This window comes from Petromyzon marinus, unplaced genomic scaffold, assembly GCF_048934315.1.
Source record: "Petromyzon marinus isolate PM22_M1 ecotype Great Lakes invasive population unplaced genomic scaffold, UKy_Petmar_22M1.pri1.0 PM_G_Scaffold_70, whole genome shotgun sequence".
Taxonomy (NCBI): domain Eukaryota; kingdom Metazoa; phylum Chordata; class Hyperoartia; order Petromyzontiformes; family Petromyzontidae; genus Petromyzon; species Petromyzon marinus.
This window is the reverse complement of record NW_027423025.1, coordinates 823,629-844,524: the sequence shown is the minus strand read 5'-3', so window position 1 is coordinate 844,524 and position 20,896 is coordinate 823,629. Positions and strand designations below refer to the sequence as shown.

The window sequence follows — 20,896 nt, the reverse complement described above, 5'->3', positions numbered from 1 at the left end:
GCTCTCTGCTAACTTTTATTCGTGGCGCAAACCCCGCACCGCCCGGAGGGAATATTCTACGAGCGGAGCCTAGGCCTACCGCTACCCAAGTCCGCAAATGCTCGCACGCCCCATCACGTACCTCGCGGCCGTGCTCACGGCGTCTCGCGGACGCCGTGAGAGTCGGAGGGACGAAGACGAAAGGGAACTTTGCCTATCGCCACCTCGTAGCGGCGCTCGCCGGCGTCGCACAGATGCCGCGAGCGGCTCGAGAAGGCGGGGAGCGTCGCGCGCGACTCGTCGCCGCCGACCCGGCGAACCTTCGCGCGCCCAAACAATTTGAAGCCAACTCAGGGGCGCCGCAATGTGACTCGCTCTGCGAGGGTCGGCCATTCTCCTGGCACCGGGAAACCGCGGGACTTTCATCCCAGAGACCCTTCGGATGAAAACCCGTCGTGACGGGCAAACCCCCGCCAGGACGCTACGTGTGCGCGCTGCAGGTGCGTGCTCGGTGTGGGGGGCCACGGGGGAGTCGAGGCGATGGCGGAGTTGCTCCAAGACCGTGGCACCACAACGGATCGGGAATTGCGTTGAAATCCGGCTCACGCAAAAGCACAAAAGGGGCGACCCAACGGGACCTGAAATCAAATCGATTCGCCGAGTCGACAAATGTGCACATTGCCCCGGGGATGGCAACTGACAGTCGAGTACGGAAAATAGTGATGTGAACAGATTCTGTTTATGTGCGACACAACTTCACGCCACATGGTCCCACGGGGAAAGACGGTGGCATAAGTAAATACAAAACGAACCAGTAAACCATTGGTGATTGAATTTAGATTTAAAGCTTTCGTGACTGCAGGGATTCATATTCTTGGTTCTTTCGGTAAAGTCACATATAAGGAAAACAATAAAATAATAAAAATATAAAACAATAAAATTCTCACGACGTTTCGACTGCAACACAAGCAATCATCATCAGGTGTGAAAACCACAGCAAGAAAATTTGAAAAAAAATTGGTAATGGATCAAAGCTATGAAGGTGATGATCCAGGAAAATTATATTATGATGCTGTGGGAAAAGGTAATAAGTTACTCTAAAGTGCCTGGCCATGGAAACGTTGGTAATGATTAGGAAAAAGTCTTAAATATGTTGACGTGTAAATCAGCAAATCAAATTAAATCCACAGAGGAGGGAAAGAAGGATCCCAAGCATGCGACACTCAGAACCAAAAGTGGCAGAGACTCGGCCGAGAGAGTGGAGAGAGAGAGAGGAAGATACTTTTCAGGACTTTATTTCCACTAAAAAATGTACAAAAAAACATTACAGGAAAAAAACACCTAAATTGAAAATCAATAAAACATCAAACTCTTAACAGCGGTATGTGCATGAAATACAAATGGCACCGGGATAGAAGCTGTGGAAACGAGGCGGTGCACGGACATCTCCGTGTGCAGCAAAGTTGTTCAAGGGTTTTTCAATTTTATAAAGAATCAAATGTTTTGACATCAGAATGCGATGTGAACAATATATATTTTTCTCCCGTACAAAACGAAATGTCAAACACCTGAATTAGTTTTTTTCTTCAAGGATTCTGTTGTCGTAGTTATGTATGCAGTCTGCAAGTTTTTTTTTAATGTGGGCACGTGCAAATATTGTCTGGGTACATTAAAATATATCTTTGAAAATGTGTCCTAGACACTATATTTGAAAGTTAATAAAAGTAAAATTGAAACATTAGCACAATGTAGATTTGTATATTGCAGGGTAGAAATATATTTATCATAGCGATGATCTAACATTGGTTTAATACAATTTATGTTTACTTAGAATACTTTAGCCATGCAATAGACTAAATATAATGCTTGTGTTTTAAAAGAAAAAAATATATTTACCAGGATTAAAGTTGCGCGAAAGATTTTATAAAATCTGAGGCTTGGAGAATTGCATGCTGGGAATTAAATTGAGACAGAAAGGGGTTAATGCATGCCTTGCAGAGCAGGCGCACGTTACAGAGATTATTGACAAAACAGAATGCGATGTGAACAAAATATATTTTTCTCCGCTACATTTTCAAAACGAAATGGCGTCGACATGTAAAACACCTGAATTAGTTTTTTCTTCAAGGATTCTGTTGTCGGTTTTCATTAAAGTGTAATGACAGGGTGACACCTGCTGACATCACAGGGTGACACCTGCTGACATCACAGGGTGACACCTGCTGACATCACAGGGTGACACCTGCTGACATCACAGGGTGACACCTGCTGACATCACAGGGTGACACCTGCTGACATCACAGGGTGACACCTGCTGACATGACAGGGTGACACCTGCTGACATCACAAGGTGACACCTGCTGACATCACAGGGTGACACCTGCTGGCCTGGCAAGGGCTTAACAGGTAACAACCAATCAGGGAAGGAGGCGCATCTGGGGCAAAGGCAACAGGTGGGGCTAGCCGAGTTACTCCGGTAACCTGCTCGAAAGGTTCCACGAGAGGGCGTGGCCGGAGGCGGGGCCTAGCCACGCCTCTGGCCACGCCCTCTCGTGTAACCTGCTCCAAGGTTCCACGAGAGGGCGTGGCCGGAGGCGGGGGATTCGCATTGCTGAGGATGTTGTAGGCGAGCTGACACGCCACTTCCCGTGCTCCCTCCTCGCTGGAGCTCAGAAATTCGGGGAAGATGCCGGCGCCTCCTCCCACCCCAGGAATCGACATCTTATAGAGGAGGCCCACGGGTATCCCGGGCTCCGAGTAAGCGTGCAGCTCGAAGATTGGGTAGGTGACGCCGGCGGTCTGGCACAGCATCCGCAGCCGCACCTCCCACGACAGCATGGCCGCCTCCGGCAGTGCCTCGAGAGCAATGGGCATGGGCCGCAGGTGGAGAGGTACCCACCACAGCTGCATGCGTGCCCCCCAGCCCCCAAATTGGCTTTGTGCGGCTTTGCCGGTGCCCGTGCACTCCGGCTGCAGCAGGTCTGGCACGGCCGCCTCCATCTCCACCGCCGCGGCCGCAGCCACCCGCTCCGAGATGGCCCAGTCCACCTTGATGGTCCGGCCCCATAGCTGCAAGGTGATTCGAAGGAGCTTCTTCCTGGCCATGGCGGCCGCGCGATGGCTCCCGTACTCGATGAACGCGTAGCCTCGGTTGAGAGTTTTGTCCCAGCGACAGACGCTCATCTTGACGTCCACCACGCCCTCCGTGGCACCGCTCATCGCCATCATCACCTCCGCTCGCTTCTTGTCCTCTGGCAGCCCCCCAATGAAGAGGCGGCGATTGTCCACGCTAAAGTGGACTCCAATGCGGTGTCCGGGACGGATCTCTAATTTGTTGAGTTTCTTGACGGCATCCGTGGCTTCGGCGAGCGTCGCGTAGGTAGCGAACGCATAGCCGCGGTTCTCTCCGCTAATCTCCATCATGAGGCGGAGCTGGTAGAGCTTCCCCACCGTCTCCAGCACGGGCACCAGCTCATTCTCGTAGAGGTCGCGCGGGATCCTCCCCAGAAACACCTCGTAGCCACGGGCGGGAGGGGGCCCCTGCCAGTCGGGCGGTGGTCCGATCTTCCTCTGTCCGTTCTCCTGGACGATGTTGTACCCCGTGCGCAACATGCGGTCCAGCAAGACCTTCATATAGGCCATGCCGAGCACCGGTGGTTTGGCTACTACGGTGGTGCTGGGGCAGCACCTTGGGGCCCGGTGGAGCCCTTGACACTCCGCGCAGTCGCCTCGTGCCGACAAAGCCACGGGGGGAATCAGCTCCTGAAGAGCCAAATCCCCGGCAGGAACTCACTCGGCCCAAACCTACAGGCCAGCAGTGAAGAGAGGAAGAGAGAGAGAGTGGAGACGGATGGAGAAAGAGAGTCGCGTTTGTTCGGTCCATGGGCCTAAATGTGACGTTAGCGTAGCCTGTGCAGTATGCATACAGCGCTTTTGTCAATCCACTGCTGGATGAAGCCCTCCCCCACATTGCGCAGAGGAAACAAGAAACACAAACTCACACGGTTCCCGGCATGCGTTTGTTTGTCCTCGGAAATGTTCACCGAGCGATGATTTTGCGTTTCGAGCGGCGCTCACGAGGCGGCGTTTGACTTCGCGCGGTGAACTTCGCCCGTGATGACGTCACTGGGCACGACAGGAGAGGTCGGCGCTGACTTTTAGCGCCGGTTTTTTTCTCCCCATCCAATAGTCCATGAGACGCTTCAAAATGAGACCGTTTTGCCGGTATCAAAGTATGACAAAATAAGAAGAGTTTTGATCCTTTTTTGGCAATAAAACGGGTGTTTAGATGTTCAAACACCAAACAGAAACCTTCTTCAATGAATCTTAAGATCTGTTTTATTGCCAGAAAGGATACAACCTATTCTTATTTTTTCATAGCCCATGAGATGTCTCCTTTGTCGGTACCACGTGAGGTGGCCTACATTGAGCAGTTTCAATTTCTCTATGTGGCCAGTGATAAACAAATGCAATGAGTGAGACTATCAAGTAATTTACTTTCATTTTCCATCCAAATAAATGGGTACGACTGAAGTTTTGCTACCTTAGGTGGTACCGAGTTCTGCTCTGGACCATGAGTGGGCCGTTTAATCAATTTTGGCCAGTTTTCAACATTGTTAGGTCCCTAATAGCAACGTGAGCTGTTGTACTACAATTGTGTTCATATTGGATCATCTTTACAACAGAGCAGACATGCAGACAGAGCTAATGCTTAATGCTTTCAAACCCTCATTGTTGAAATGTGAGTTTACTTGCAAATGGAATCACAGTCCCAAATCATGACCGCAGAATGGTTGGAGCGAGTTGTTGGGGAGGGTGGTGGGTCGGGGGTTGAATTGCCATCATCAAAGCAGCACACGCCCCACCTTATGAACCACACAGAGTAATCACGTGAGGCAGACGTTGTATAGAAATGAGTATTGTTGTTGTAGCGTTCACCAAAACGATCCACGATATCTTCTTTGGTTCTTTCGGTAAAGTCACGTAGAATGAGAATAAAATAATAAATTGATAAAATAAAATAACACAAAAAATCCTCACGACGTTTCGGCCACAACACAAGCGGCCTTCATCAGGTGAAGGGACGAGACTGTCTGGAGGACAGCGCTGGAGCGAACAAAGCCAAGCTCAGATCGCGACCTTTAAGCTGTGTGAGAAGAAACAAAGCGCCTTGACAAAGGAATTAGCTTGGAATTTAGCATTGAAGCGGCTGAGTGATTAGCTTGTGACTGGTCACAGAAATGGCTATGTTAAAGTCAGCATACACATTCACAGAGGCACCTATTACAAATCAAACAGGAGAATTTAGCATTGAAATAACTAGGAGAATTTAGCATTGAAATAGCTGAGTGATTAGCTTGTGACTGGTCACAGAAATGGCTATCTTGAAGTCAAAGCCTACGGATCTGAGCTATTCACAGTAACTGGGTATACACTACACTATATAATGAATACTATATAGTGAACCAATAAAAAACTAAAATATAAATTACCTCAATGTTATCAATAAACTCTATATATTCTCCAATCAGCTAAGCTACCAACAATAAGTCGTTATATATCACAATTCTATATGGCGAAAAAATGGGTGGATTCTTACCCTCAACTTTAGCACGTACACCAGGCTCTCAGCCTCTCAGGGCTAATGGTTACTCCGACTACACAATCCGCAAAGCCATCACTCCAGTCATGAAGGATCCTCTTGTGGATCCACTCAAAACCATCACCTTATCCTACATTGCAGGGGTCACTAAAAAGATCTCCAAAATCCTGAATAAACACAAGATCCAGGTCCGATGCAACACAGTACATAAAATACGTGATCTGATTCCATCTGTAAAAGATGCTGTTCCAGACATACAGTACCCGGGCGTTTACAAACTAAAGTACCTCTGTGGTAGTAGCTACATTGGAGAAACCAAACGACATATCTCGGACCGCATCCGCGAACATAAAGCAGACTTGAAACACGGTAGAACGAACTCCTCTGCCGTGGCAGATCACTGTTATAATTCAGTGGGCTCACATGACATTGACTTCTCCAAGACGGAGGTTATTTGCAAACCAACCGGCTACCATGAGAGATTTGTTCATGAGGCTATTCACATATACAAGCACAGAGACAATTTCAACCGAGAAGATAGATTCTGGCTTAGTAACCATTGGAAAGATGTTTTAAACCATTTCCGTTCTTAATTTTGGTACCGCCAAAGGTGGTCTAATGATGTAGATGACTTCCCCACGCTCAGATTTTAATCTGGCTGAAAGAAAAAAATCATCCAATCCAAATCGATGTTATATCTGCCGAGTTTCCAAATCCAGAGGAAGACCCAAAATCTGTTTGCAGTAGTGACCGCAAATATGATTCATGGACCATGCGGAAACCTTAATGTCAATGCAGCAGCATGTATGAAGGACATAGAGAGCAGCAAGAAATATCCGAGACAATTTATTAAAGACACACAAACTGGAGATGATGGATATCTTCGCTATAGAAGGTGAGCTCCAGCAGACGGTGGATACACAGCAAGACTGAAGATTAGAGGCAACACGGAAATCGAAATGGACAACAGGTGGGTTGTTCCGTATTCTCCGCTTCTTTCTAAAATGTTTCAGGCGTAGATGTGTTGACCACGCTCCACCTCCTCCAGTCAGTGTGTGTATCATGGTGTGTCAGTGTGTGTGTCAGTGTGTGTCCGGCAAAACAACCCCCTACCTCCTCGCGGTGCCGGACGGGCAACTCTGTCGTGGACAGTGCTGTGGGGGGAGATCCAATTTTGATTGGCTCCTCCCCTCATGGCATATGTGTCCACCACAGGGGCTAAACGGGGGCTCTGGACGGGTGCGAGGGGCTGGTAACCCCTCCACCTTCAATTAATTACCACGAAACCACGAATTAAACTGAAATATGTAACTAATAAGCTTGTGCCGGAGGCCCCGGGGGGCCAGGCGTCTATGACGTCTCCTGGCCAAACCCCAATTGGCGGAGCCAGGAGATTGAATACCTACCCTCGGGGCTACTCCAGAAACAACGAAAAGCCACTACGGGTGGCCACGTGGAATGTTCGAACGCTCACTGCAGAGGAGAGGCTGCCACTCCTCTGTCGGGAGCTGGACCGGTACCGCCTGGATCTATGCGGCATTCAGGAGGTCCGGTGGACCGGCTCTGGCTCCTGCCACCATGAGGGGTGGACAGTCCTCTACTCGGGGCAGCAGACTGCCAAACAACAGGGTGTGGGTCTTCTTTTGAACAAAAGAATGAAGGGGGCGTGGGAGCATGGCGTGGCGGTGAGGTGTGGGAAGCTGTAAGCCCCAGGCTACTTTGGGCTCGCCTTCCCATCAACCGGAGGCGAGGAATGGTGGTCGTGGTTACTTATGCCCCCACCGAAGATGAACATCCGTGGAGGGATGCAGGCAAAGCCGATGAGTCAGATGCCTTCTATGACCTCCTGTCAGAGGTGCTGGCTAAAGTGGCCCCTCGGGATAGAGTCATCATGTTGGGTGACTTCAATGCCCGAGTTGGTCATGATACTGTCACCTGGTCTGGAGCGATTGGAGGGCATGGGCCAGATCAGCTCAATAACAACGGTAGGAGGCTGCTAGATTTTTGTGCAGCCCATGGGCTTGTAATTACCAACACGGTGTTCCGGCATCGGCGCATCCACACAACATCATGGATGCATGCCGGGTCCAAGCAAGAACATCTGCTGGACTACATAGTGACGGACCAACGAATGCGAGCTCATGTCCTTGACACCAGGACCTACCGTGGAGCTGATCTGCCCTCTGACCATCGACTAGTCATCTGTAAGATGCACCTGCCATTCTTCCACTCCGGTGGTGGGTGTACACCCAGGACCCCATTCCAAAATAAAGTGGCCTGGTCTCAGTTATCTGATGAAAGTTGCAAGCGAGAATTTCATCATCGCTTGCGGCTGGGATTGGCATCGTCCCCGACTCCTCCTGATGTCGAGGGTAAATGGGCGAGGTTTAGGACTGTGACTCATGCAGCTGCAATGGCTGCTTTGGGTACGCGGTCCAGACCTCCCCAGAGACCCTGGCTGACAGAGGAGGTGTTCAGGATGGTTGAGAAAAAAGCGACAGGCCCACTGTCATCGGCTACAGAATCCCACATCAGAGAATGAGGAGGCTTACCGCAGCCTTCGCTCGGAGGTCCGGAGAGCCGTGAGGCGCTGCAAGGATGGGTGGTGGTCGCGGGTTGCTGAGGAGATGGAGTCTGCCTCAGTGGCCCGTGATCACAAATCTCTATTTAACTCCATCAAAAAAGTAACCTGCAGCGCCACACCTATTACCATCATTAGGGGAAAAAACGGTGATCCAATCTCCGACCCCCAGGAACAGGTTCGCAGATTTGCTGAGCATTTCTGTGAGGTCCTGGGGGAGGGAAAATCCCTCAGCCAGGAAAACATCATGGCACAAAGTGAGGATGACCCTGCTGAGGCTGCGGTGCCTCAAATATTGGAAGAAGTCACCCCTGTGAGTGGCTGGCTGAGGTGCCATCCGTTGAGGACAGCAAGTTGGCACAGTAGGGGGCACAGGTGGTGCATCAGCCAGTCGTCTCAGTCAGTCGACCTGTCGCATCTGGGTCTGCCCCGTGACCTCCTGCCAGCGGGCGTTCGACAATTCACGTGGCCTCAAGGTGCACATCGCCTGGCACAAGCGTCGTGGTGATGTCACCGCCACTTAGTGGCGAACTGCGGTTGTTGTTGTTGATAGTGGAGCTGCTGTTAGTATATTTGGAGTGTGCGTGTCACTGCCTCGTGGTTGCATGGATTTGTTTCTGGTTCCTCCGGTTTCCCCCCCTCCAGATTTAGAATTAACGTCACGCATTTAAAATATTTAACTGCGATACATTTCCACACGATGAAGTCACTTTGTGTTGAGCTTTCATTCGTGATGGCCAGGTCGCTTGTGAAAAAAAGCTACATAGCTCAGTGGGCCTTACCTTGTACAATAAAATAGAAAAACTAGTTTATAGTTTAAGAGAGATTAGTTGGATCTGTCACGTGGGTTATTTTAAAAAAATGTTATTCGTTTCATCAGGTCATGTGCACAGATTACAAAAACATTTGGAGGGAAAAAAAAACATGCTGGCCGTTATGTGACTTCACCGAAAAAGCCAAAGAGTACGTTATGGTCAAGTTTTATCAAAACATTTTTTTTTAGAATATTTGCTCTTAATGTGCTTACTTTCCCCCAGCACATTCACTGCATTGTCTTGGTGAATGCGAGGCATCGCGTGGTCATAACCCACCGGGTTATTTTCCCCTTAAGCGTCAAGAGATTGACATTCTCAATGGAAATCATTTCAGGTATTCACTGAAAGTGTCAGAGCTGAATGTTCAGGATAAAACTGAACATTCGTGCTAAAGATTGGTGCCATATTGTACGATTATAATTGTGCAAAATGCAACCAAAACACAATTAGCACGGTTAGCTACGTACCGCTACAGTCTACATTATAGACTGCCAGTACACTCACTCAGCTTAATAACCATTGCTACAGTCAACATTATAGACTATCAGTACACTCACCATACTTAATAACCATTACTACAGTCTACATTATAGACTGCCAGTACACTCACCATACTTAATAACCATTACTACAGTCTACATTATAGACTGTCAGTACACTCATTCAGCTTAATAACCATTACTACAGTCTACATTATAGACTGTCAGTACACTCACCATACTTAATAACCAGGCTACAGTCTACATTATAGACTGTCAGTACACTCACCATACTTAATAACCATTACTACAGTCTACATTATAGACTGTCAGTAAACTCACCATACTTAATAACCGTTACTACAGTCTACACTATAGACTGTCAGTACACTCACCATACTTAATAACCATTACTACAATCTACATTATAGACTGTCAGTAAACTCACCATACTTAATAACCATTACTACAGTCTACATTATAGACTGTAGTACACTCACCATACTTAATAACCATTACTACAGTCTACATTATAGACTGTCAGTAAACTCACCATACTTAATAACCGTTACTACAGTCTACACTATAGACTGTCAGTACACTCACCATACTTAATAACCATTACTACAATCTACATTATAGACTGTCAGTAAACTCACCATACTTAATAACCATTACTACAGTCTACATTATAGACTGTAGTACACTCACCATACTTAATAACCATTACTACAGTCTACATTATAGACTGTCAGTACACTCACTCAGGTTAATAACCATTACTACAGTCTACATTATAGACTGTCAGTACACTCACCATACTTAATAACCAGGCTACAGTCTACATTATAGACTGTCAGTACACTCACCATACTTAATAACCATTACTACAGTCTACATTATAGACTGTCAGTACACTCACCATACTTAATAACCAGGCTACAGTCTACATTATAGACTGTCAGTACACTCACCATACTTAATAACCAGGCTACAGTCTACATTATAGACTGTCAGTACACACACCATACTTAATAACCAGGCTACAGGCTACATTATAGACTGTCAGTACACTCACCATACTTAATAACCATTACTACAGTCTACATTATAGACTGCCAGTACACTCACCATACTTAATAACCATTACTACAGTCTACATTATAGACTGTCAGTACACTCATTCAGCTTAATAACCATTACTACAGTCTACATTATAGACTGTCAGTACACTCACCATACTTAATAACCAGGCTACAGTCTACATTATAGACTGTCAGTACACTCACCATACTTAATAACCATTACTACAGTCTACATTACAGACTGTCAGTAAACTCACCATACTTAATAACCGTTACTACAGTCTACACTATAGACTGTCAGTACACTCACCATACTTAATAACCATTACTACAATCTACATTATAGACTGTCAGTAAACTCACCATACTTAATAACCATTACTACAGTCTACATTATAGACTGTAGTACACTCACCATACTTAATAACCATTACTACAGTCTACATTATAGACTGTCAGTACACTCACTCAGGTTAATAACCATTACTACAGTCTACATTATAGACTGTCAGTACACTCACCATACTTAATAACCAGGCTACAGTCTACATTATAGACTGTCAGTACACTCACCATACTTAATAACCATTACTACAGTCTACATTATAGACTGTCAGTACACTCACCATACTTAATAACCAGGCTACAGTCTACATTATAGACTGTCAGTACACTCACCATACTTAATAACCAGGCTACAATCTACATTATAGACTGTCAGTACACACACCATACTTAATAACCAGGCTACAGGCTACATTATAGACTGTCAGTACACTCACCATACTTAATAACCATTACTACAGTCTACATTATAGACTGTCAGTACACTCACCATACTTAATAACCAGGCTACAGTCTACATTATAGACTGTCAGTACACTCACCATACTTAATAACCATTACTACAGTCTACATTATAGACTGTCAGTACACTCACCATACTTAATAACCATTACTACAGTCTACATCATAGACTGTCAGTACACTCACTCAGGTTAATAACCATTACTACAGTCTACATTATAGACTGTCAGTACACTCACCATACTTAATAACCATTACTACAGTCTACATTATAGACTGTCAGTACACTCACCATACTTAATAACCAGGCTACAGTCTACATTATAGACTGTCAGTACACTCACCATACTTAATAACCATTACTACAGTCTACATTATAGACTGTCAGTACACTCACCATACTTAATAACCAGGCTACAGTCTACATTATAGACTGTCAGTACACTCACCATACTTAATAACCAGGCTACAGTCTACATTATAGACTGTCAGTACACTCACCATACTTAATAACCATTACTACAGTCTACATTACAGACTGTCAGTAAACTCACCATACTTAATAACCGTTACTACAGTCTACACTATAGACTGTCAGTACACTCACCATACTTAATAACCATTACTACAATCTACATTATAGACTGTCAGTAAACTCACCATACTTAATAACCATTACTACAGTCTACATTATAGACTGTAGTACACTCACCATACTTAATAACCATTACTACAGTCTACATTATAGACTGTCAGTACACTCACCATACTTAATAACCAGGCTACAGTCTACATTATAGACTGCCAGTACACTCACCATACTTAATAACCATTACTACAGTCTACATTATAGACTGTCAGTACACTCATTCAGCTTAATAACCATTACTACAGTCTACATTATAGACTGTCAGTACACTCACCATACTTAATAACCAGGCTACAGTCTACATTATAGACTGTCAGTACACTCACCATACTTAATAACCATTACTACAGTCTACATTACAGACTGTCAGTAAACTCACCATACTTAATAACCGTTACTACAGTCTACACTATAGACTGTCAGTACACTCACCATACTTAATAACCATTACTACAATCTACATTATAGACTGTCAGTAAACTCACCATACTTAATAACCATTACTACAGTCTACATTATAGACTGTAGTACACTCACCATACTTAATAACCATTACTACAGTCTACATTATAGACTGTCAGTAAACTCACCATACTTAATAACCGTTACTACAGTCTACACTATAGACTGTCAGTACACTCACCATACTTAATAACCATTACTACAATCTACATTATAGACTGTCAGTAAACTCACCATACTTAATAACCATTACTACAGTCTACATTATAGACTGTAGTACACTCACCATACTTAATAACCATTACTACAGTCTACATTATAGACTGTCAGTACACTCACTCAGGTTAATAACCATTACTACAGTCTACATTATAGACTGTCAGTACACTCACCATACTTAATAACCAGGCTACAGTCTACATTATAGACTGTCAGTACACTCACCATACTTAATAACCAGGCTACAATCTACATTATAGACTGTCAGTACACACACCATACTTAATAACCAGGCTACAGGCTACATTATAGACTGTCAGTACACTCACCATACTTAATAACCATTACTACAGTCTACATTATAGACTGTCAGTACACTCACCATACTTAATAACCAGGCTACAGTCTACATTATAGACTGTCAGTACACTCACCATACTTAATAACCATTACTACAGTCTACATTATAGACTGTCAGTACACTCACCATACTTAATAACCATTACTACAGTCTACATCATAGACTGTCAGTACACTCACTCAGGTTAATAACCATTACTACAGTCTACATTATAGACTGTCAGTACACTCACCATACTTAATAACCATTACTACAGTCTACATTATAGACTGTCAGTACACTCACTCAGGTTAATAACCATTACTACAGTCTACATTATAGACTGTCAGTACACTCACCATACTTAATAACCATTACTACAGTCTACATTATAGACTGTAGTACACTCACTCAGCTTAATAACCATTACTACAGTCTACATTATAGACTGTCAGTACACTCACCATACTTAATAACCATTACTACAGTCTACATTATAGACTGTCAGTACACTCACCATACTTAATAACCAGGCTACAGTCTACATTATAGACTGTCAGTACACTCACCATACTTAATAACCATTACTACAGTCTACATTATAGACTGTCAGTACACTCACCATACTTAATAACCAGGCTACAGTCTACATTATAGACTGTCAGTACACTCACCATACTTAATAACCAGGCTACAGTCTACATTATAGACTGTCAGTACACTCACCATACTTAATAACCAGGCTACAGTCTACATTATAGACTGTCAGTACACTCACCATACTTAATAACCAGGCTACATTATTATTCACAAATTAAATCGTTTGTATTTTGTCAATGGCCATAGACTCAGTACCGCACCCATAGACCCAACACTGCCCATAAATTCAACAGTGCATATTTAAACTATCTGCGAATCACGGGCTGGACATTTGAGGCCACTTTTTACCTCACGTTTTCCCTCACGAGAGGCGATCTCGCACCCCTGGGGGGTCGTCATCGTCGTTAATTTCTGCTCTGAAATAAAAAAAAATCAAATCCGCACCCCACGACTCTCAAAATGGCGCCTGGCCGAACAGGAGTCTCAAAAATTTGGCGGGAAAAAAAATCCCGCGTCACGTGGCTAGGGAGGAACCAAATCTGATTGGCTCCAAGTCGCCGCTTGGACCAATCAGAGAGCTCCAAGCGCCTCGCCTCACAGCAGCTCCGCTCCTGCACTGATAGATCACTGCAGAAGGTCTCTCGTCTATAGTTGAATAGTGTAATAGTGTGTGTGTATCTGTGTGTATGTGTGTGTATGTATCTGTGTGTATGTATCTGTGTGTGTGTATCTGTGTGTGGTGTGTGTCTCTGTGTGTGTCTGTGTGTGTCTCCGTGTGTGTGTCTCTGTGTGTGTGTCTCTGTGTGTGTGTCTCTGTGTGTGTGTTTGTGTGTGTGTCTGTGTGTGTCTCTGTGTCTCTGTGTGTGTGTGTCTGTGTCTCTGTGTGTGTCTCTGTGTGTGTACATGTGTGTGTGTCTCTGTATGTGTGTCTCCGTGTGTGATGTGTGTGTCTCTGTGTGTGTGTCTCTGTGTGTCTCCATGTGTGATGTGTCTCTGTGTGTGTCTGTGTGTGTGTATGTGGGGAGCGGTAGTGTAGTGGTTAGCGCTACGCCGCGCTACGATTCTCTGAACCGGTCCTGGGCCTCCCCTAGGTCGACTCAGCCTCAAATGAGTACCTGGTGTGGTGGTGTGTGTAGTAAACATCACCACTGGGGGAGACAAAGGCGGTCGGGCGTGGTGCTGGCCACCCACCCCCTCGTGTGCCACAGTGCCGGCCCTTATAGGTGCTGCTACTCGCTTACAGCACTCGCCCCTACAGATTGTTAAGGCTGTACGGGGGGTCTTTGTGTGTGATATCTGTGTGTGTCTTGTGTGTGTGATGTGTGTGTGATGTCTGTGTGTGTCTTGTGTGTGTGTGATGTCTGTGTGTGTGTGATGTCTGTGTGTGTGTGATGTCTCTGTGTGTGTCGTGTGTGTGTGATGTCTGTGTGTGTGATGTCTGTGTGTGTGTCGTGTGTGTGTGATGTCTTTGTGTGTGTGTGATGTCTGTGTGTGTCTTGTGTGTGTGTTGTGTGTGTGATGTCTGTGTGTGTCTTGTGTGTGTGTGTGATGGCTGTGTGTGTCTTGTGTGTGTGTGTGATGGCTGTGTGTGTGTGATGTCTGTGTGTGTCTTGTGTGCGTCTGTGTGTGTGTGATGTGTGTGTGATGTCTGTGTGTGTCTTGTGTGTGATGGCTGTGTGTATGTGATGTCTGTGTGTGTCTTGTGTGTGTCTGTGTGTGTGATGTCTGTGTGTGATGTCTGTGTGTATGATGTGTGTGATGTCTGTGTGTGTCATGTGTGATGTGTGTGTGTCTGTGTGTGTGTCTTGTGTGTTTGTGATGTCTGTGTGTGTGTCTTGTGTGTTTGTGATGTCTGTGTGTGTGTGTGATGGCTGTGTGCGTGTGATGGCTGTGTGTGTCTTGTGTGTGTGATGTGTGTGTGATGTCTGTGTGATGTCTGTGTGTGTGTGATGTCTGTGTGTGTCTTGTGTGTGTGTGATGTCTGTGTGTGTCTTGTGTGTGTGTGTGATGTCTGTGTGTGTGTCTGACAGGTGATCCGCTCTTTTGAAATCGGATGAGGTAATCTCGCACAGAGACCCGTAGACTCACCACCCTTCATAGACTCACACAGAGACCCATAGACTCACCACCCTTCATAGACTCACACAGAGACCCGTAGACTCGCACAGAGACCCATAGACTCACACAGAGACCCATAGACTCACACAGAAACCCATAGACTCACACAGAGACCCATAGACTCACACAGAGACCCATAGACTCACACAGAAACCCATAGACTCACACAGAGACCCATAGACTCGCACAGAGACCCGTAGACTCACACAGAAACCCATAGACTCACACAGAGACCCATAGACTCACACAGAGACCCGTAGACTCGCCACCCTTCATAGACTCACACAGAGACCCGTACACTCGCACAGAGACCCCGTAGACTCACACAGAGACCCGTAGACTCACACAGAGACCCATAGACTCACACAGAGACCCATAGACTGACACAAAAACCCATAGACTCAGACAGAGACCCGTAGACTCACACAGAGACCCATAGACTCACACAGAGACCCATAGACTGACACAAAAACCCATAGACTCAGACAGAGACCCATAGACTCACACAGAGACCCGTAGACTCACACAGAGACCCGTAGACTCACACAGAGACCCGTAGACTCACACAGAGACCCGTAGACTCACACAGAGACCCGTAGACTCACCACCGTTCATCGACTCACGACAGGAGGCAGCACCCCGTCTCTCTTGTGGCCCCGCAGCGACCTCGTTCTCCACGACTGACGACGCCGACGCCGGCGACGATGAGGAGGAGGAGGAGGTGGAGGCGAGGTCGGTGGTGGTGGCGTTGGCAGAGGGCCGAGGTATCGCTCGGGGCGAGGTCGGCCTGGCCAGCATCGACCTGCGCTGCCCCGAGCTGGTGCTGTGTCAGTTCCCCGACAGCCAGCCCTACGTCAAGGTCAGCCTCCGCCCCTCCTTCTCTCTCCGTGCACGAACACAAAGGGCCCCCCCCCCCCCGTGCAGTGCGTGTTATGAACCGGGCCCTGAATTAAAACTAAAACACGCACATTCTTCACCTGCGCGGTAAAGCGATTGTCATTTTTGTCACTTGCTGTACGGCCGGATAATGCGACGCATCTCTAACCTAAGTTTTCTTTGTGGTTGTGGTTGTTTTTATTTGAAGCTTTCGTGACTGCAGCAGTAATTCATATTCTTAGCTCTTTCGGTAAAGTCACCACGTTGAAGGGAAACAATAAAATAATAAAATATATATAAAACTATAAAAATTCTCACGACGTTTCAACCATAACACAAACGGTCATCATCAGGTGTCAAAACCAACGGCAAGAAACATTTGAAAGAAGTGGCGGTTCACATTTATTTATTTATAATCGGAGCATTTATTTATTTATAAAAATACGTTGGCGCCACGATTTGTCAGTTTATTTAGAATGACGAGTCCATCTATGTTCTGAAAAGAGGAGGGGGGAGACGAAAAATTAATGTATGCTGTCTGAAAGCCACCGTAAGCGTGAACAATCAATTAAGACCTGAAATAGTTTATCAAATCCTTACAATGATTGCTAAGCCAGAATACATCTTCTCGGTTTAAATTGTCTCTGTGCTTATTATTTTATTGTTTCCCTTCAACGTGACTTTACCGAAAGAGCTGAGAATATGAATCACTGCAGTCACGAAAGCTTTAAGTCAAAATTTGATGCTTTTCTTGGTCGTGTTTTTGTTGGTTTGTTGGTTTGTTGCGGTTGCACTCCGATTCAAGAGCCGGATGGCTCACAGGGCTATACCGAAAATAAACTGAAAACTGAAACTGAACCTTCAACACACTCGGCCGTTCGTAAAAGCTGAAGGGTGGTTTCGTACTCTGGTAAGAGAGCAGAATCACCGAACCGGAATTGATCGCTTGAAAGCGTTTAGCGCGGGGCCCTTGAAAGTGCGGGGCCCAGTAGCCACGTAAGTAGCTACGTGCCAATGTGTGCGTGTCGTTATTCTGACGGTATGCAGTATATTTATATACATTGACAGGTTGAGTTAGTATTAAACTATTAAACACTAGTTTTTTTATTTTACCTTACCTCATGCACCTAGCTTGGCACAGCAGTCAACCCACTGCACCTGGGTCTGTCCCGTGACCTCCTCCTGGTGCACCTAGCCTGGCACAGCAGTCAACCCATTGCACCTGGGTCTGTCCTGTGACCTCCTCCTGGTGCACCTAGCCTGGCACAGCAGTCAACGCACTGCACCTGGGTCTGTCCCGTGACCTCCTCCTGCTGCACCTCAGCCTGTTATTCTCGTTGCTGGCGCTGCTGCTGCTGTTGCTGCTGCTGCTTGTTCAGGCGATCACCAAGCTGCAGGTGCTACGCCCGCTGGAGGTGGTGATGCCCCAAACGGCCTGCAACCCAAACGCCAGCAAAATGTTCACCCTGCTGAGGGACTACTTCCCTGTGAGCACGCACGGAGGGCATCGCCACTACTCACCACGCGGAGACTCCTAGACTCATCACACAGAGAGCCATAGACTCACCACACAGAGACTCATAGACTCATCACGCAGAGACCCATAGACTCATCACACAGAGACCCATAGACTCATCACACAGAGACCCACAGACTCATCACACAGAGACCCATAGACTCATCACACAGAGACTCCTAGACTCATCACACAGAGACCCACAGACTCACCACACAGAGACCCATAGACTCATCGCATAGAGACCCATAGACTCACCATACAGAGACCCACTGACTCACCACACAGAGACCCATAGACTCACCACACAGAGACCCACAGACTCACCAGAGACCCACAGACGCACCACAGTGGGTGCTGCCACCTCGTGGTGAATGCGTGTGCAGGAGGCCCACGTGACCACGGTGCTGAGGAAATATTTCAACGAGGAGCGGGGCATGGACGCCGTGCGAAGGCTCTGCGTGCCCCACATGGCCACCGTGCTCATGGACGTGCAGGGGAAGTGAGTGGGTGTGTGTAGGTGTGTGTGTGGATGTGTGTGTGGGTGGGTGAGTGGGTGGGTGAGTGGGTGAGTGAGTGTGTGGGTGAGTGTGTGGGTGAGTGGGTGAGGAGCTCACCGGTGAGCTCCTCCGGCAGGCAAGGCTGCGTTGGCTGGGCCATGTAGCCCGCATGCCCAGCCACCGCATGCCCAAACAGCTTTTGTTCGGCCGCATCGAGGGGGCTAAACGGGCACGGTACGGGCTAGAGAAGAGATGGAGTGGTTAGGGTTAGGGTTACCCACTCACTCACCCACCCACCCATCCACTCACCGATCCACTCATCCACCCACTCACCCATCCACTCACCCACCCCCCTCTCACCCTCCCCCCTGCCCACCACCCCCAGATACTACTGCCTGGCTTCGCTGGCGGCGCTGCTGCAGTATGTGGAGTTCATCCAGGGCGTGGTGCTCGCCCCGGCCTCCGTGCGCGTCTCCTTCTGCGGCAGTGAGCGCACCGCCATGATCGACGGCACAACGGCCGCCAACCTGGAGCTGCTGCGCAACTCCCACGACCCCCGGTAGACGATGCCTCCTCCTCCCTCGCTAGCGGGGATAGCCGCTCCCTCTTCTGTGTGTTGGTGTGTGTGTGTTGGTGTGTGTGTTGGTGTGTGTGGTGTGTGTGTGTGGGTGTTGGTGTGGTGTGGGTGTGTGGGTGTGTGTGGTTGTGTGTGGAGCCAGGAGATTGAATATCTACCCTCGGGGCTCCTCCAGAAACAACGAAAAACCACTACGGGTGGCCACGTGGAATGTTCGAACGCTCACTGCGGAGGAGAGGCTGCCACTCCTCTGTCGGGAGCTGGACCGGTACCGCCTGGATCTATGTGGCATTAAGGAGGTCCGGTGGACTGGCTCTGGCTCCTGCCACCATGAGGGGTGGACAGTCCTCTACTCGGGACAGCAGACTGCCAAACAACAGGGAGTGGTTCTTCTTTTGAACAAAAGAATGAAGGGGGCGTGGGAGCGTGGCGGTGAGGTGTGGGAAGCTGTAAGCCCCAGGCTACTTTGGGCTCGCCTTCCCATCAACCCGAGGCGAGGAATGGTGGTCGTGGTTACTTATGCCCCCACTGAAGATGAACATCCGTGGAGGGATGCAGGCAAAGCCGATGAGTCAGATGCCTTCTATGACCTCCTGTCACAGGTGCTGGCTAAAGTGGCCCCTCGGGATAGAGTGGCCCCTCGGATAGGTCATGTAACCCGCATGCCCAGCCACCGCATGCCGAAACAGCTTTTGTTCGGCCGGATTGAGGGGGCTAAGCGGGTGCGGCACGGGCTAGAGAAGAGATGGAGTGATGTGGTACAGGAGGACGTGGAGCTGAGTGGACTTGCCGATGACTGGTACCAGCGGTGTCAAGATCGGCCTCTGTGGAGGAGGCTCGTGAAGGACGCTACTGGGCAGTTGGAGGCAGTCGCCCTCCAACAACAATGGAGGGCAGAGGAGCGACGCTCACAACAACGAGCGGAGCGCCGGGTGGCTAAAGCACAGCAGGTTGCCACAGTAGGGGGCACAGGTGGTGCATCAGCCAGTCATCTCAGTCAGTCGACCCGTGGCACCTGGGTCTGCCCCGTGACCTGCCAGCGGGCGTTCGACACTTCACGTGGCCTCAGGGTGCACAAGCGTCGTGGTGATGTCACCGCCACTTAGTGGAGAATGGTGGTTGTTGTTGTTTTGTGGTTTGTGTTGGTGTGTGTGTGTTGGTGTGTGTGTTGGTGTGTGTTGGTGTGTGTGGGGGTGTGTGTGGGTGCAAGTGTGGTAGTGTGTGTGTGTTGGTGTGTGTGCATGTATGTGTGGGTGCGAGTGTGGTATGAGTGTGTGTGGGTGTGTGTTGGTGTGTGTGTGTGTGACCCTCCTCCACCCGTGTGTGTGCGTGTGTGCGTGCGAGCGTGCACCCAGGAGCTCCCACTCGCTATTCGGGGTGCTCAACTACACGAGGACGCGTGGAGGAGCGCGCCGGCTCAGAGCCAACATCCACGAGCCGCTGGTGGACGAAGAGACGCTCAGAGGCCGTCTCGACTGTGTGGATGAGCTGATGCAGGAAGACAACTTCTATAGAATGCAGGCCGGTGGGTGGGTGGGTTGGTGGGTGGGTGGCTGAGTGGGTGGGTTGGTATGTGGGTGGGTGAGTGGGTGAGTGAGTGGGTGGGTGGGTGAGTGGGTGAGTGAGTGGTTGGGTGGGTGGGTGAGTGGGTATGTGGGTGATGGGGCAGTTGTGGAGAGAGTGGAGAGTTT

At 47.9% G+C, this 20,896-nt stretch overlaps 2 protein-coding genes across 2 annotated transcripts in view; one reads left to right on the top strand and one right to left on the bottom strand.

Annotated features, from left to right (window-relative positions):
• Nucleotides 1-2,322: 2,322 nt before the first annotated feature.
• On the bottom strand, nucleotides 2,323-14,046 carry LOC142920273 (dead end protein homolog 1-like). The gene is made up of 2 exons (XM_076062790.1): nucleotides 13,967-14,046; nucleotides 2,323-3,783 (listed from the first exon to the last, which is right to left on the bottom strand). Exon 2 carries the CDS (start codon nucleotides 3,619-3,621, stop codon nucleotides 2,323-2,325), a length of 1,299 nt encoding a protein of 432 aa, XP_075918905.1. The 5' UTR covers nucleotides 3,622-3,783; nucleotides 13,967-14,046.
• Nucleotides 14,047-16,295: 2,249 nt separating this feature from the next.
• LOC142920272 (mutS protein homolog 4-like) overlaps nucleotides 16,296-20,896 on the top strand; it is a gene marked incomplete at its 5' end in the record, with an annotated part of 29,593 nt that continues 24,992 nt past the window's right edge. Inside the window, 5 exons of the mRNA XM_076062789.1 lie at nucleotides 16,296-16,595; nucleotides 17,992-18,099; nucleotides 18,515-18,630; nucleotides 19,014-19,187; nucleotides 20,561-20,730. Of these exons, the coding sequence (XP_075918904.1) occupies nucleotides 16,296-16,595; nucleotides 17,992-18,099; nucleotides 18,515-18,630; nucleotides 19,014-19,187; nucleotides 20,561-20,730 (868 nt within the window). The remainder of the gene's footprint in view (nucleotides 16,596-17,991; nucleotides 18,100-18,514; nucleotides 18,631-19,013; nucleotides 19,188-20,560; nucleotides 20,731-20,896) is intronic.

Coding starts and splice junctions, on each gene's coding strand:
- LOC142920273 (XM_076062790.1), bottom strand. CDS start 3,621: ATGGCCTATATGAAGGTCTTGCTGGACCGCATGTTGCGCACGGGGTAC.